Consider the following 16,520-nt stretch of genomic DNA (forward strand, 5'->3'; position numbering starts at 1 on the left):
AACTCACTACGAGTAGTATAAATTTTGAAAAGCTTTTGTAGCTTTGACAATGGTTAGCTTTATATATAATGGAAAGTTGGAAACAAATTACTGGATAAATTGAATAACTTTGCCTGCCTGTTACATCTTGATACCTCTTGAAATTAGAATGTCCTGATAAGGTTGCTTCTGATACACCTTTATGAAGTCACGAGACGCCAAAACTGCAAGTAAAGTTTGTATTAGTATTAGAAAACAGCTTAAATGTTTGAGTGGGAGTATGATTATAGGGAAAAGTACCACAAGTCTGATAAAATAAACAAGCAGCCCCTTTCCTGTCCAATCCCATTGCAAGCTGGCTAAGTAAGGTGTGACCAGATCCTCCAGGTGTGTCAAAATGTGTCTTTAGTTGCCTGTACACACCCAAGTTCACAAAATTGAGTTTTGAAACACATAATGACTATGTATCATATGGATTGATAACAGAAACCTGAAGAAGAAAAAGACATTGTAATCTTACAGGCGGATAGAGTCAGTTAACTGCTCCTTTTGTTGATCAGGCATTGGGACTTTTTGGGTTTGAGTTGGACCCGTTTCCACAAATAGATCTGAAGAAGTAAACAAAATGGCCACGTGTAGTAAGAATGTAATGGCTATGAAAATGATTAAGATGTGGGAAAATGGGAACGGGTCAAAACGGTTAATATCATCACGTACAAGCCAAAATGGATTGGATTGATCCAAAACATCTATCCCAAAACAATATCTTTTAAGAGTTTTTATGCTTTAAAAATATATTGTGGGCTATTTTTGACACATTTTAACTACCATTAACCCGTTAGAGATAAAACATCACTCAAATTGACCCATTCATTAGTAAATGGGTCAAAATTGCAAATCTAGACGACACAATAGACATAGAGCAAGTAATGCACCATTCTCTGGTTCCATCTCGTTTTCTTCAGGTAACTTTGGACTTTCAATAGGTTGATCAAATGAGTACTCCTCTACCACTGGTTTGAGGCTGCTTCCACTTTGTCTAGATGACAAGATATTTCTCTTCATGTTTTTGGGCCTGAAGAATTACATTAGCATATATTATAGAGGTGGCAAAATGGGTGAGTTGAGATGTTTGGGTAATGGGTCGGGTCAGGCCAGTACAGGTAATCTTGATATGGGCCAGTACAGATATGGTCTGATACTCTGATTGGGTGGGTTAACCTCACTTATTATTTACTAACCTTCCATAACTGACATGCACTTCTGAGCTTATCGATTTAACACCATCACCTGTTACTTGAAATAAGAAAACAAAAAGACTGTTCAAAAATAATCATTTCCTACTATAATTATCAGTGTGAAAGTGTTGAAACCATTATTTATTGGCACATAAGAAGACGTCCATCGTACTTGAGTTTGCAGGTGTAACTGCCACGTCAGTTTTAGCTGCTGTTCCAAACTCTTTTACAGGTATTTCAGCACGTATCTCAGTTTTATTGATATGTGGCAACAATGTCTCTATGGAAGCCTCCAGTGATCCACAACCAACTCCACTATGATGATCTTCAAAAGGCTAAAGATCGAAACACATTATGAGGAATTGTTAGTATTACCTTACTACGTAATTGAATGCAAAGACTTAAAGATGAAATCATACAAATGAAGTTGGGTTATGATAATTATTTGCTTCTGGTGAAGGTGATGATGACGATGCTGCTGGATGTGGTGGCGGTGTATCTGCTGAATGTAGTAAATAACTTCGGTAAGCTCTTTATAGTAGCTACAATATCTATAAATATGTTAATTATAGAAAAGTTATACCTGAAGGGGAATCAATAACAGGTTTACATTTCATCCATTGTTTCAAAAGAGGAGTAGGATAATAGACATCGGTTTTCCCATTCATAATCAAGCCACAAACTAGAGTAACTGGCGGTAGATCCATGAGCCTGGCTATCGTTGTGGAGTGCATGCTGCCTGAGTGCTGAACATTTGTGATATTTGTTATATAGGTTGTGTGATGGTCTATACTTGAATATTATAAAGAAACAACTGTCATCATATCATTCAGAAACATACTTTTCGCTTTCTTCCTCTGCCGCTTCTTAAAATATCAGAAGTATCCTGAAGCCATGATTGATATTCCGAACCGGGAATTATTGTCTGTTCACAATCCATGACTGGAATTGGGGCCCGCCTTGCTCTTTTTCTAGGTGGTCTTTTAATCTGTGGACTATCTTGGGCCTACAACATGGAACTTTCACTTAAAACAGCTCACATGTTCATAAGTTATGATTAGATTGAACTGCACAGCTAAAAATTCACCTTGTGCTCATCTGATTGATGATTGACATAATCCTCTGGATATTTTTTGCGTATCTCATCAGCTACAAGAACCTAAAGTCAGTAATTATCCACAAATAGTTTTCCGAGACTAGAGGTGGGGCAGGTAGCTTTAGTAAAACTTGAAATGGGTGGGTCGGCTATGGTTGACCCACAAACATTTTTTGTCTTGCATAAATAGCTAATGCAGGTATATGATCAGAAAACCAACTGACTTTTCAAAATGAAGTGAGGTAGAAAGATGTAAGGATCAAATTACACTTTGGGCGATTTTCAACGCATTAGACATGTTCCCATTTAGCTAACTTTTAATCGACAATGTAACCCGTTATATAAACCACAACCAAAATCAGCCCATTCATTAGTAAACGGGTTGAAATATCCAAATGTATACATGACTGGAAGACTAAATTAGAAAGATAAGTTATGCATACGGTTTTGAGGACCGTCTTGTGGAGGTGTTGAGGGGAGAGGTGCTGGCAGGTCAGTATGTGTCCCTTCATTTTGTTCGATATAGTCACCTTCAGTGTCAAACCTGTTGCAACAGATTTCCAAATTAATTTCCCATTAAGTTCTTTCTAACTAAGGTCAGCTATAATGGTCAGCAAATTTTGACAAAAACTCGATAAGTGAAACCAATTACAGAAAGTATAGAGTGTTTCTATCTTTCAAAAATATTACAAGAATTCAAATCAGTTTTATCTAAATAAAATGCAGATATTAAAAGATACAAAAATACATACTTAAAGTAAAGCAACCTTTAACTATGCAATATATAACAAGCACAAGTTGTACCCATGACAGATTTAGGTAGCTACATTACCATCACAAATAAGCCACTTACCTCTCAAACTTATTGAAACGACCTGCATCAGCCTGGTGTGAATCAAAGCGATCAGGTATCGTGATATTATCATTATCAACTGAAAAAACAAAATATCATCAGGTAACATTTGGCAGATTCGTACTTTGTCTGCATGAACAAAATATAAATCATGTTTTTGGATGAAGTTTGAAAACCTTGATAATAATCACGAGGCAGTTCAGCTTCGCCCTGGTTGTGGCTGATGTACGACTCATCTATGTTGTCTAAATTCTGCATAAAAAGAAAAACACAGGCTCTGAACGTTTTAACTTTAACATACAAAAGAACATTAAGAAAGCTTGTACTTATTTACAAATTAGTTGCATAATTTACCATTTCAGTATAAGCACTTATGTGTATCCCAATTACTGTGTCTGAGTTAGAAAATTGAAAATGTTGATCCTCTCCTAAGTCTGAGATTTGGTCATCAGGGAGTGTAACAGCTTCATATCTACAATAAGGTATCAATATATAGATTACCTTAGACCACGTTATCAAATTTCATCGATTCCACAAACAAACTTTTGTCAATATGCATCAATAACTGTTAAAAATCAACATAAAGAACGGAATTGGAGACATACTTGGCCTGAGTCTTGCCCTTAGGAAGAACCGTAGGATCTCGAGTAGGTTTCACCTTCCAAGCTTCATTTAACTCCACCTATAACATACATTTAACCGACTTTCATAACGTAAGCTAAAAAGCAAAAATGGAAAACAGAAAAGGGGGTCTGAGCACGCACGAGAAGACGGGTCACATCCTCTGTAAATAACAAGAAATGCAGTCATTAGTAGCAAAAATATAACACAAACAAACAAACAAATTCCTCAAATATAAAAGACTCACCATAGAGAAGTTTAACTTTTCGCTCGTATACAATACAGACTCCACCTGAGAATCGATAAAATCGATATCAGATCACAAGTTAATTAGTCGACGAAATCTACAGATTGATTAAGGGGATTAATTAAAAAAATTTACCCATGAGGATTCCAGTTAGTCTAAGAGCCATTGGTACTTTTGGATTCAATATTTCATCACTGCAATTTTTAATCATAAATTAAATTCCAGACAAAATAAACACTACAAAAATAAATTCAAAATTAATTTTTTTTAAACAAAAACCAGATGTTGATGATGTTCAGCTTGTTGAGATTCTTTCTATTGATTTTCTGGTGCATTGTTGCTGCCCTCCTAATTAAATTAAAAAAAATAATAATAATAAAATTCACATCATTAAATCATGAATAAAATTATATATTATGTATTAATCAAACTGAAATCCAGATACAGAAATTAAAATCTACATAAAATTACATAATCAGTCACTTAATAACACATAACCTATATAAAAAATATATGAATATACATATATTATATATATATATATATATGTGTGTGTGTGTGAAATAAAAAGTTCCATTTAATCGGAAACACGGAATCGCAGCGAATAGATAAAATTTCGACGAAAAATTTGAATACGAGCATAAATAAATTGAAGAATCATGTTTATTATCACAAATTATAAATACACTTTATATACATATATATTGTGTATATATATGTATATGAAGAGGATGAATAATTAAAAAATGAAGAAATACCAGATTTGACCGAGCGGAGCTTTGCGAGCGAGTAGCTGGTGAGAGTAGAACATTTTTTTTCTATTTTTCTTTAAAAATTAGGGAAATTAAAAGGAGGATTTTGTTTATATATGTAAGTATGTGTGTGTGTAAAATTATGTATTGTGAAGATGATCAGAAAAATATATATATATAGGTGAATGTATGTATAGAAAGAGAAAGAGAGAGTGAAACAGAATTGTGGCGGGAGAAGGGAGCAGAAAAATGTGAGACGTACGAGTGGGACCCACACCACACCAATGTGCGCGCTGTAAGTTTCTTTTAACACACGTCAATACTTTAGGTGTTTGTACATTGTGCATTAATATAGATGGTTAGTGTGTATATACATTTTTTCAGTGTATACATGGAGGTGTATTTAGTTTATTATTATTTTTTTGATTTAATTTGGATCTTTTAATTTGCACTACATGATTTTATTTTCGTCATTTAAATGTATAAAGAAATAATTTTGGCATTTCATCTTCCTTTATTTCATTCAAAATTTTTGCCGTATTTTTTTAATAAGTACTAAAACGGTACCCAAGCGATGCAGCGGTGTAATAACGGAGACGGTAATGCTGGCAGTTGCGATGACGGTGATGATGTAATGGCGGTGGCGATGGTAGTGACCCCGGGGGGGGGGGGGGGGGGGGGGGTTGCAATGGTGGGGGCATGTAGGTTATTGATGTATGGTACACTATGCATTAAAATGTGTACATTATTGAAACTTAAAATCAATAATGAAATTTAAGTTCAATGTTGAAACTCCAAAGGAGAGTTGCTTTACAATGTAGTATTAATATAGATATAAATTTATAGATGAAACACAAATCGAATTAGAATGAGTTTTAATTTTAAGTGATGTTTGGTTCAAACCAAAATTACGTTTGTTTTAAATATTGCCCGTTAAAGAAACTAAAACGCAATTTGATTAATACTTCTAGTTTACCTTTATATGAAATTTCTCTGACTTTATCTCGAGTTTGAACCATCTATACTCCTTTTATAAAGAGTATTGGATCTCTTTATTCAGCACTTTTTTTCTTCCCAAATACCCCTACTTAAACATAATACCGTTATATACCCTTCTTTCCTCATTCACTCTAATCATTACACACTCTCATTATCACCCTCCGTCGTCGCCCTCCTTCTCCACCGCCTCCTTCGCTCTCCACTACCGCCTCCCTTTTGTATTGTCATCACCTTGTAGCCGCTGCAACGCGCGAGAACTATGCTCGTATATAAAAGTATAGAACACGCAAAATATTGTAAAATCATTACATTATTTACCTTATAAAAACTTTCATAATGATCATGTAAGCAAGGGTATATGAAGGATTGAGATTCTCTAAAGTTGTAAGTAACTTTAATAATAAAGTTGTGAATTTTGACCTTTGATTTTAATCCAAATGTCAAAATCGCTCCAACTTTATTGGTAAAGTTAGTTTTAACTTTAAAGAATCTTTATCCGTATATAAACCAAACATAAATATCACAGTATCACTCAAGTGACATCCTAGCCATCTTTGTAAACCATGTTAGTCACCTATCTTTGTAAACCATCTTTGTACACCCGTACTTGCTATGCGCTATTCATGGTGCTACTGTAGAAAATACTTTATTTGAAGATGGTAATGACGCTTACATTCCATGTTTTTAACTCAACTCAAGCTGAAGAAACTTATTCAATGGTGACTGCTTTTTCCAATAAACGTTGGTTACATTTCTTTATCTTATTTGTACCGGTAACTGGTTTATGGATGAATGCTCTTGGAGTAGTCGGTTTGGCCTTTAACCTACGTGCCTATGACTTCGTTTCTCAGGAAATTCGCGTGGCGAAAGATCCTGAATTTGAGACTTTATACACCAAAAATATTCTATTAAACGAAGGAATTGGTGCTTGGATGGCAATCCTAGTCGACTTTGTTATCAAACAAACATATGCTTTGATTTTTCTCGTTTCTCGGATTTTGTATCTTATTATACACGAAAGTAAGGTACTCGCGCGTTGCAGTGGTGATGGAGGTGATGACGGGGCGGTGATGTAATCGCGGCGGTGGCGATGATAGGGTGATCTATCAGACAGGCTCCACCCTTAGCCGTATGGGTTTCACCTCCAGGTTTAAAAATTCGTCGAAAGTATATCGAATGACCTCTCTATAAAAAAAGCATGAAATTTTAAGAACACCCATATAGTTTTTATAATTTATCGATGTACGGTTTTAAGATATAAGAGTTTGAATGAATTAAAGGAATATAATGATTTATGGAGAAGAAAAAAAAATGAATGGTTAAAATTTGAGGAGAGAGAAAAAGTATTATACTTATTTTAAGTAAATATAGAATAAATAGAAGGAACATTTTAAGAAATAAATATTGAAACTTAAAATTTTAAACAGGGTATATTTGTTTTATAATATCTATATATTTATTAAAACAATAAGAATCTTAACCTTTTAAAACCCTCCTCAATATAAAGCTATTTTTAAAATTTGTCACATAGGTTTTTATCCTATGTGTCATTATCACATTTTTTTGACAATATTTATCCATTAAATATTAAATAAAAAAGATATTTGTACACAAACTTAAGAAACCAAATCTCTTATATTTAAGAAACAAATCCCATATGCAAAAAAGAAAACTAAAACCGTATTAACTTAAATATGAGTTTAAATTTTCTATATATCTTTTTTTCCCTGTAAAGGCAATATTCTTTATCTAACTTTTTTGATCTTGGATTCATTTAATCAAATCGTATATTATCAAAATCGTTTCATTATAGGAATTTAAATATTTCTAACTAGATAATGATATCACAATTTGATTCATTGAAGTTACGGGTTATGCAGGTTCATTTCTTTCATGGGTAGCAATTGTTTTAATAAAAACATGGGTTGTAATTACAATTATTCGTGATCAAATACGATATTTAGAGCAAGTATGCAGCCACAAGATACTGTCAATCTCATTTAAACTAATTTTCACTATCCAAGTAGCACAATACCATTAGGTTTCTAAATATGTTCAACTAAGTTTAATTTTTTGTTTTTGGTATCTAAATGTTGAACATTATATATATTATTAATTTCAATGTCAATATTAAAACTTTTAAAAAATAAATTTAATATCCGCACATCGTACGGATAAAAAAGCTTGTTATATATATATATATATATACTAAAATGTTGAACCAATATGGCTCAATGGGCCTCGCCATTTATTTAGAACACAGTGAAAAAAAATTTCCATGTAAAAATGATGCAAAATTTTATGTGTGGTAATACAGGCTAATATAAATATTCTTTTATCACATTCTTATCAATAAGGCAATGATTTTATGTAAGTGGCAAGAGGCTAATAATTTTTTTCAATCATATTCTTATTAATAAATCAATAAGCATTTTCTTCATCTATAAAATCATATATGGTTGTTTTACGTAAGGGTTCATACAAAGATATATGTTAATATATAAATCAGTGACTTACTTATTATATGTTTACATTATCTCATCATCTTTTTTTTTTTCTCTTTAAACTTTCAGCTTTTAAAAACCAAAAATACTCCTTAACTTTATTTATTAATTTAAACATCTCCACCTAATATATCTATAATACTCATAATGAAATAATCTACAATATAGATCCTCAACCCTAAAAATAACTACACTAACACCTTAAACATAAATTACTTTTACATTCACTACCATTATCGTCCCTTTTGCCGCCCCACCACCGTCACCACCACCACCTCCGCCACCCATCACCACCATCACTACCTCCACCGCGACCGCATTCCGCGGGTATAAGTTTAGTATTGTAAAATAACATAAGCTTTTTTAGGGCAACACCTGAGTAAAATATCCGTTATTATTAAAATGCAACTTTCTGTAGCTAAAGATATAAGTTTTCAAGCATGAGATATTACCTTCTTATATATTGGATAAATCTCTCACAATAACAAATCTCTTATACCCAAAACTATATTATTTTCTGAACAGACAGGGTAATGTTCAAATCAGGTCGTGTCGTCGTGAATAATCAAGTCGAGCCGTTAACTTGTTTAACATTTTTTATTACAGATATTACAAGAATCACGTTATATTTCCATCTTGTTAACTTCTGTAGTATAACATACATGTAACATTATTAGTACCATACGTTTCACCTTATTACGTATTCATACTCTGATTTAGATAAAAGCGATACTTGGAAAAACAAATTAGGACAATCAGAGTCAATTTATAATAACAAACTGCCGATTAGACCACATGTATCCAAAACAAAGAGTTGCATCAACTCTTTTTAGATGGTACCAAAAGTTAAAGTCAATTAAACCTTCTCACTTTTAATAAATTATGAAGTTGTTTTTCTAAGGATTTTGAGGAGCTTAGTAGCTTATGTAATTTGGGCAAATATCAAATATCCTTAAATATCATATATACCCAAATTATAAGTTTTCAATGCATGATGTACAATGATTATAAAACAATATTTAGATAAATACGATATTTCATACTTTAGGAGGGATACATATGAAATTTACTCATGTAATTTTATGTATGAATTTTCAAAGAAGCCAAAAAAATAATTAAATGGGTATTTAGTTATTTACTTGTATGAAAATGAGCTTCTTAAATTGCCCAAACACTATAATAAGCTAATAAGCCTGTCAAATAAGCTAACCAAACACCCCTATATAAACACAAACACACAAAAGAACATTAGTTAGCCCGGCACCTTCCGTACGCAAATTCCCCCCCAAAAGCTTCCATTGTTGCAACTTTTTGTTCATATTTTGTTGGTAAGCTTTCTTTTCCTTCTTATTAAGATTTAATTCTTATTGTTCTTGTTTCCGTGTATTAGATCTTTGTTAAATTGTTAGTATAACACTCTTGATCTATTATTTATGCTATTTTTATAAAATCTTGATGTGGGCTTTTTTCATTATTTATGTTTTAGTTGTGGATTTATATAAAAAAGATTGGAACTTTTTGTGTTATTTTGTGAGTAGTGAATTGGGCTTGTTAGTTATGTTTAGTGTTATTTGTAATGTTATATATATTTTAGAGAATCATTATAGATTATATATAATATTGTCGAATTTCTCGATTTTTAAAGTAACCAAATGTTATTATTTTGAAACGAGTATATAGATAATGATATGCTGGTTTGGTTATTAATTTTGAGGTTTAAAGGCTTGATTTTTGGATCTGGGTATGAGTGTATGACACATTGTTACATAAGCTTTATGTCGGGTTTCTTCAATAAGCATATATTGCTCGAGATTTCGATTTGTTGGGCTTTTTGCTAAAAAAGTTTGGTATATTTATATACAGGGGTGAATATAAGGTTGTCATGTACGTAAGCTTAGGTATAGAACCTCTCACATACCTATACATATATTTGTATGTATTATGTTTCTAACTATAAGTTGAACTCAGAAGGTGAGTATAGCTAGCTCCGGTCAAAGTATCGAGTGCTTATGAAGTTATGATACAGTAAGTATAAAAGTAGCTTACTTTTTTTGAATTTTGAGATGGGTTCAAGGTATGAAGGCTAGGGTCTATTATGTCTTCTCTGTATTTTTAACGAGGCCTAGCTTTCTGGTTAATTTGTTTTGGGAGGCTTCAACTATTTCTTACTTCATCCTGCTCGGTTGATGGTAAAAATCGATTTAACCTTGTCCTAGGACATATGCATCTTTGCCTAACGTTGTTAAACACTTAAACCTTATGTCATTTTTCCTTTTTTTATTCTCTTTGTATGTGATTGTTTTGTAAAATTTGCGTGAATTTTCTACAAAAGAGATAGTTTAGCAATATCGTCAGACTTGCATTAAGTTATACTTTTAAAGTAAGATCCTCTTATTAAATTTTTTTGCCAGAATGATTCATCTTAGGATCGTTTGTCTTTTTTGGCTGTCATTTAGTAGTTGTTTTGGGGCTAAAATTTATGCATGATTACTCAAAGTCCAAATTTACTCTTTTCTTTTGTACAAATGGGGATGAATACTAAGTAGATTAATATCTTAACACTAGATATTTTTTACTTGACAACATGTTTTTACTATCTTATGATTCATTTTAGGATCATCTGTCCTTTTTGGCTGTCATTTAGTACTTGTTTTGGTGCTAAAATCTATACATGATTATGTGCATATTCACTCTCTTCTCTTGTACAAATGGGGATGAATACTGGGTAGAGTAATATATTAATACGTAGGACCAGTTGACCGATGAATTATGTTTATTACTCTGACAAAGATTTTGACTAGAAGGTTTTTGTTTGAATGCAGAGTTGTGCTATACAGACTATAGTGTAGTCTCATGGGCACTATTATTGAAGATGCGAACAAGGTAGTTGGTTGCCCAAGCTTTTTACAATTTTATTTTTTAATTATCATTACATGCTTTTTTAGTTTATATATGTAGGCGCCAATTTTGACCCTTTTGATTTATGAATAGGTTGGTCGGTTTACGTCAAATTGTATACGGTTAGATTGGTAAATTAAGACAAGGTAGTTTTTTAGAAAAATGGTTGGGTCAAAGAGGTTCAGATTCTCCGAGAGAGTATTTTTCAGGAATTAAACTTTCCAAGTCTTATTATTATAAGAATATTAAATTATCATATACATAATGTAGTGTTGCAATCAACACACTAATTCTTTGCTAAAAGAATATGACATTAAAAACTCAACCTGAGCAGAGCTGTTATGACCTGTCGTTAAATAATCTATTATGCTTCATACCTTGCTCGTTTTTCTACCTCTAGCTGTATAGGGTTGTAGATAACAACCCACTTTAAGAAACCCAAGAATTGCAAATTATATAGGTTACTCTTATTAAATATCACATTATATCAATATAAAGATGAACTATGCCGTGCTCTAAGATGGATATATCATCATACGGGGATTTAGATATATCATCATACTTTTGTTCGTCATGTCACCCCTGAAATCATTACTATCAGTAACCAAAATTGATATGCATGTCTGATACAGGAAGCAACCGGAAGTGCTCTTGCACAAAAGAATCCCAAGATTGTATTTGTCTTAGGTGAGAATTTCGTGTATGAGTGTCTAGCACTGCATAATAGATAAAGAATGTTGGCTTTTCCTGTGCATGCTTTTCAGTTGTTCTTTGTGTTAGTGTAATATCTATGGTCTTCATTATTTTCCCTGAAAACTTTCAGTTTCTTGGATTATAGTATAATATTTTGGGCTTCGATGTAAATGTGCTTCTCATTCATCTTTAATCTTGAGCAGGAGGGCCAGGCAGTGGTAAGGGTACACAGTGTGCAAATATTGTTGAGCATTTCGGGTATACCCATCTTAGTGCTGGAGATCTTCTCCGGGCAGAAATTAAATCTGGCTCTGAAAACGGGTTAGTGGTTTTGATTTCATAATTTCTTCCATATGGAGGTGACAAGCTGTTTAGAAATAAATAAAAAAATTTAATTATTAGAGTTTAGTGGTGCCTTTGTTAGATGAATCATCTCAACTTTAGTTTCCTAATAATATTTTGTAGGACCATGATTCAGAACATGATCAAGGAGGGAAAAATTGTCCCTTCAGAAGTAACAGTTAATCTTCTTCTCAAGGCAATTGCGGAAAATGAAAATGACAAATTTTTAATTGATGGTTTCCCTCGCAATGAAGAAAATCGTGCGGCTTTTGAGGCAGTTGTGAGTTCTATAATCCTTTTAACTCTTCAAACTTTCACTGAGTTCTAGTACTTGGGTTGAGTTATATCTAGATTAAGGTTATCAACATATAAATTTAATGATCTACAGGCTGGAATTGAACCTGAGTTTGTTCTTTACTTTGATTGCCCTGTGGAAGAGATGGAGAAGCGTCTCTTGAGTCGCAATCAGGTTAGATAATTGAGTTATATAATCATACCTTGGCAGCTACTACATTGTATTTTTCCACATGTTACGATTAGATGCAATTCCATCACTTAATCATGTATGGGTTGATTTGGGTTAGTTTAAATTTCAATAGGATAGTTAATAGCTAGCTAAATGATGAATGGGTCAAATGGGTTAAAAATAAAGGGAAGACCTGAAGTGTATTTTTGATACATATATATGGTCTTCTAATCGCTTTTTCTGGATTATTATTGCGACCTCTTCTTTGAAGGGACACACGCTTGGTGTTCACTTGATGTACTCACCAAGTCACTAAGCATTCTGGGAGCAAAGCCTTGAATTGAGTTGCTTCCTCTTATTTTCCCGCATTTTACCCTTTTATTTCCGCTCAAGCTTCCCTGCAATTTTGTTTTTGCAGTCATATTTAATATATTCATTCTTATAGTTAGTCCATACAATCATTTCATGCAAGATATAAATTTATCACTGATGCGCTCACCATGGAGAATGGAAAGCACATCTTTTCACATGATAAACTTATTTTGTGGTGACTGTATAACCATTTATTTCCCGGAATTCTATATCTAGTAGTTATATAATCACCTCGTTTAACCTTTTAATTGTATGAAGGGGAGAGAAGACGATAATATTGACACAATAAGGAAACGCTTCAAAGTTTTTCTTGAGTCTAGTCTCCCTGTTATCGAATATTACAGCTCCAAGGACAAAGTTCGAAAGGTAAATTTGAGATCCCTTCAGTGTCATCATCATTTCCCTGTTTAGCTAAAAAGTCGATGTTTGACTTTTTAATATCAAATGTTTTACAATGTGGCTAAATTTGCTCCTCAGATTGATTCCGCCAAGCCTGTTGGAGAAGTTTTTGGAACAGTCAAGGCCCTATTCACCCCAGGGCAGCAAACGGTAATACAAGTTATAATACCTTCTATAGTTCTATATATTATAATTGTAGCAGTCCTACTGGTTATCTGGAAGAAATATGCATCGTGTTGGATACCTGAAAGTTGTAATGTCCCTGTATATGTCTAAAATTTGTTATTCATACTTATTCGTACTTGAACATGTTTTTTTTTATGGCGTTGCAGGCTGCCTCCTAGTTGCAATCATTGTTGCCATTAAGTTTCCAGTCTCTTCAATCAAGGTAACTATGATTATTTGGACTATAGGTAATCCAAATTTGTTTACGTGTTTCTCATGTTCATATCTGATCTATTCAGTAAACATTATCTAAACTGGTTTTAAAATGTAGTTTAGAACAGCATTAAAATACTTGCCAACAAAGTTTGGTCCTTTTCATCGTGAGTGAACATAATAAGTAACACTAAAAACTGAATTTACAAAATATTGAACTTTGACGAGATGAAATATTTGGTTTCCCTAAAATTCTGATGTTATTTTGGACATTGGTTGTTGACTACACTACATAGATATGGTCATGTCATCTCCTGATCCACATGTTTATATTTTTGATATATAAGAAGGAATATTTAATTTAAATGTATCTCTTTTCATATATGCATTAGGAGGTTTACATCGTTATAATTACTTGTAGAACGACCTTATGTGTGTAAGAATGGGTATACTTATTTTTTGAATAATTCTTGCAGTTAAGTTATATGGTGTGGAACGGGATCGATGATCAGAGTTATGGTCGATTATATGTATTTTTACATTGTTAAAAGTTACTTGATCATCTCCTATGTTGTTTAATAGGTTAGGAAGGTATTTTGTCATTATTCCTACCATTATTTTGTTACCATTGAGACGATATACCACGAAGTTTGACTGTTACATATGTTATTCTCAGCCGAAATGATTGCTGTTGCTCTTTGCAATTACTATAACTTTAATATCAGAAGCAACATCATATTACCCAAACAGTCTCTGTATGTCGCGCTATCATCATGTGCAGGAAAACAAACATCAAGCTCGTGTAAAAAATGCGGTACAGTACAAGGTGAAGGTATGATTCGAGCCATTTGTTTATAGATGGATTATTTGGGGTTTATGTTTTATTTCAAGCATATTAAATGGCTATGAAAATAAGCTAATGACGAAACAATGATAGGTTCTAAAATGTTAAAGTTGTTACCGTGATAACATAGGTTTTGTAGTGATACTTAATGTGTCAATTATGTTGGAAAAATATTGTTTACGAGGTAATTTAACGTAAATGAACTTTACCAGAATTACATGTGATTATCTTAACAGATAAATACATAACTCTAGTTGAAATTTAAGATCAAGAACTGTGTTAAGATAATAGGAAAGGACGCTCTTTACAATAGCAACACAATTCTCACGAGCTGTATCGTTTGGCTGTAAAAATGGTTAAGATGATTGCGATGAGCAAAATGGCTTTATCACCAAAAGTCAAAATAAACACTAAACCACAATAAACGCTATACAGCATGGGCATCACAATCTTTGTATTGAGATAGACTTTCTAATCATTATATTATAGAGCATTTACAAATTAAGATTTCTACGGTTCTACCGGGCATTGTGGGAAAAACAACTTACTAGTTAGAAGCAAACTCATTTAGTAGCAACAATCTTTATTGCCTATTTGGATCTGACTCCAGGATATTTGCTTCTAGAGGTATATTATGTACCTCCTAACTCATATAAGGTATAATTAACATCCGTGTCAAGATATATCTATTTCCTTTTTCTTTTCACTGGTAATGTTTGTTCTGTATGGTTATATCGATCAATATTATAAAACACTTTGGATGGTATACAGTTATAAAAAAAAAAGTGGTATGCAGATCACCTTTCAATAACATAGAGCCATTGTTGTCATGATGAGTCATTGCTATCAAATAGTTTTGGGTGCAATACTCGTGACTATCAATGTAGCTTGGAAATCAATAGTTCACCCAACCAAAGAAGGGGGCTTGTTTTTCCCTTTTAATAATGAAATGTATAAGAAAAAAAATGTACAAGCTTTTAAACTTCTTTGTTGTTGTCACCCCTGATGGTAATGAAGTCATCTCAAGTACAAATGAGTCATTGTAATTGCACCCAAGTAACCCCATTGATAGGTGTCTCACCTAGAGTTGCCCAAATTCATGGGTGGCAATAGAAGCCCCCGTTATAAACAACGTGAAGGGGCTGATGATTTGATGACCTTTTCCGTCCCTCTGAGTGGACAACATACGACTCATATTGATAGTAACTAGCATAAGACTTGGCATATCCTTAAGAGTTTATATATAAAGAAAGCTTTGTGATCCTTCTGGATTAGCTCTAGTAACTTAAGATTAGAAAAAGTCAAAATATTGCAACCTTAAGATACTTTTATAATTTGTATTTTTCTAATTATTGAATGGGATAAAAGTAGCTTATTTTATCAACATTAAGAATGATTTAATATATTATCTATTGAGTCATAACTACAACCACACTAGACATATTTGATAATAATGCTAATATTGGTTTTAGATTAGAATCATATATAGAGTATATAACTGAGTAATGGATTTAGTAGATGTTGGCACCACACACACCTGTCTTTGTTGTTGTCCTAAAGTTTAGAGTTTAGACTATGGTATTTGCAAAGGACCCTACTTAGCAAAACTACCTTCACCTAATCATTTCAATTTAATTGAAAGTATGCAACGTGACTAGGTGCATCGATAATGACATTTCACATCATCATATAATTAAATTTATATTTTAATTCTTGAAGTTTGATGCTTTCTTGTACTTTTGCAAACGTATTATGGTAGGATTGTTTCTAGAGAATGTTGGATTTTTGTTACAAAAAATTAATACGCAAGTTCAAGTTTTACTGAGGACGGCTACACTT

General features: G+C 32.7%; 2 protein-coding genes across 4 annotated transcripts; one reads left to right on the plus strand and one right to left on the minus strand.

The window, feature by feature from the left end:
* Positions 1 to 120: 120 nt before the first annotated feature.
* On the minus strand, positions 121 to 4,845 carry LOC122597221 (sister chromatid cohesion 1 protein 1-like). Its single transcript, XM_043769844.1, has 20 exons — positions 4,793 to 4,845; positions 4,314 to 4,382; positions 4,170 to 4,228; positions 4,035 to 4,079; positions 3,931 to 3,950; positions 3,772 to 3,848; positions 3,521 to 3,638; positions 3,343 to 3,418; positions 3,167 to 3,245; positions 2,757 to 2,857; positions 2,305 to 2,366; positions 2,059 to 2,223; positions 1,801 to 1,963; positions 1,637 to 1,719; positions 1,390 to 1,552; positions 1,221 to 1,275; positions 915 to 1,054; positions 500 to 587; positions 280 to 392; positions 121 to 203 (listed from the first exon to the last, which is right to left on the minus strand). The coding sequence occupies exons 1-20, from the start codon at positions 4,843 to 4,845 to the stop codon at positions 121 to 123; spliced, it is 1,812 nt and encodes a 603-aa protein (XP_043625779.1).
* A 4,655-nt stretch (positions 4,846 to 9,500) lies between these two features.
* On the plus strand, positions 9,501 to 14,497 carry LOC122595834 (UMP-CMP kinase 3-like). Of its 3 annotated transcripts, XM_043768288.1 has the most exons (11): positions 9,501 to 9,617; positions 10,258 to 10,314; positions 11,112 to 11,172; positions 11,820 to 11,874; positions 12,084 to 12,201; positions 12,346 to 12,502; positions 12,611 to 12,691; positions 13,319 to 13,426; positions 13,538 to 13,609; positions 13,792 to 13,847; positions 14,314 to 14,497. In XM_043768288.1, the coding sequence occupies exons 3-10, from the start codon at positions 11,143 to 11,145 to the stop codon at positions 13,801 to 13,803; spliced, it is 633 nt and encodes a 210-aa protein (XP_043624223.1). In that variant the 5' UTR covers positions 9,501 to 9,617; positions 10,258 to 10,314; positions 11,112 to 11,142; the 3' UTR covers positions 13,804 to 13,847; positions 14,314 to 14,497. The 3 variants fall into 3 exon arrangements, with proteins under 3 accessions (XP_043624223.1, XP_043624222.1, XP_043624224.1); XM_043768287.1 differs by lacking the exon at positions 10,258 to 10,314; XM_043768289.1 differs by lacking the exon at positions 10,258 to 10,314 and having other exon boundaries at positions 9,505 to 9,617; positions 12,346 to 12,499.
* Positions 14,498 to 16,520: the final 2,023 nt, after the last annotated feature.

Source organism: Erigeron canadensis, chromosome 4 (assembly GCF_010389155.1).
Source record: "Erigeron canadensis isolate Cc75 chromosome 4, C_canadensis_v1, whole genome shotgun sequence".
NCBI lineage: Eukaryota > Viridiplantae > Streptophyta > Magnoliopsida > Asterales > Asteraceae > Erigeron > Erigeron canadensis.

Excerpts from the sequence above, each read along its gene's own strand:
- LOC122595834 (XM_043768288.1), top strand. The coding sequence starts at position 11,143 with ATGGGCACTATTATTGAAGATGCGAACAAG. Across the intron at positions 12,503-12,610 it reads GTGCGGCTTTTGAGGCAGTT|GCTGGAATTGAACCTGAGTT; the intron begins GTGAGTTCTATA and ends AATGATCTACAG. Across the intron at positions 13,427-13,537 it reads CCAAGGACAAAGTTCGAAAG|ATTGATTCCGCCAAGCCTGT; the intron begins GTAAATTTGAGA and ends TTTGCTCCTCAG.
- LOC122597221 (XM_043769844.1), bottom strand. The coding sequence starts at position 4,845 with ATGTTCTACTCTCACCAGCTACTCGCTCGCAAAGCTCCGCTCGGTCAA. Across the intron at positions 3,639-3,771 it reads AAGGGCAAGACTCAGGCCAA|ATATGAAGCTGTTACACTCC; the intron begins GTATGTCTCCAA and ends ACCTTATTGTAG. Across the intron at positions 3,246-3,342 it reads GCCTCGTGATTATTATCAAG|TTGATAATGATAATATCACG; the intron begins GTTTTCAAACTT and ends TTGTTTTTTCAG.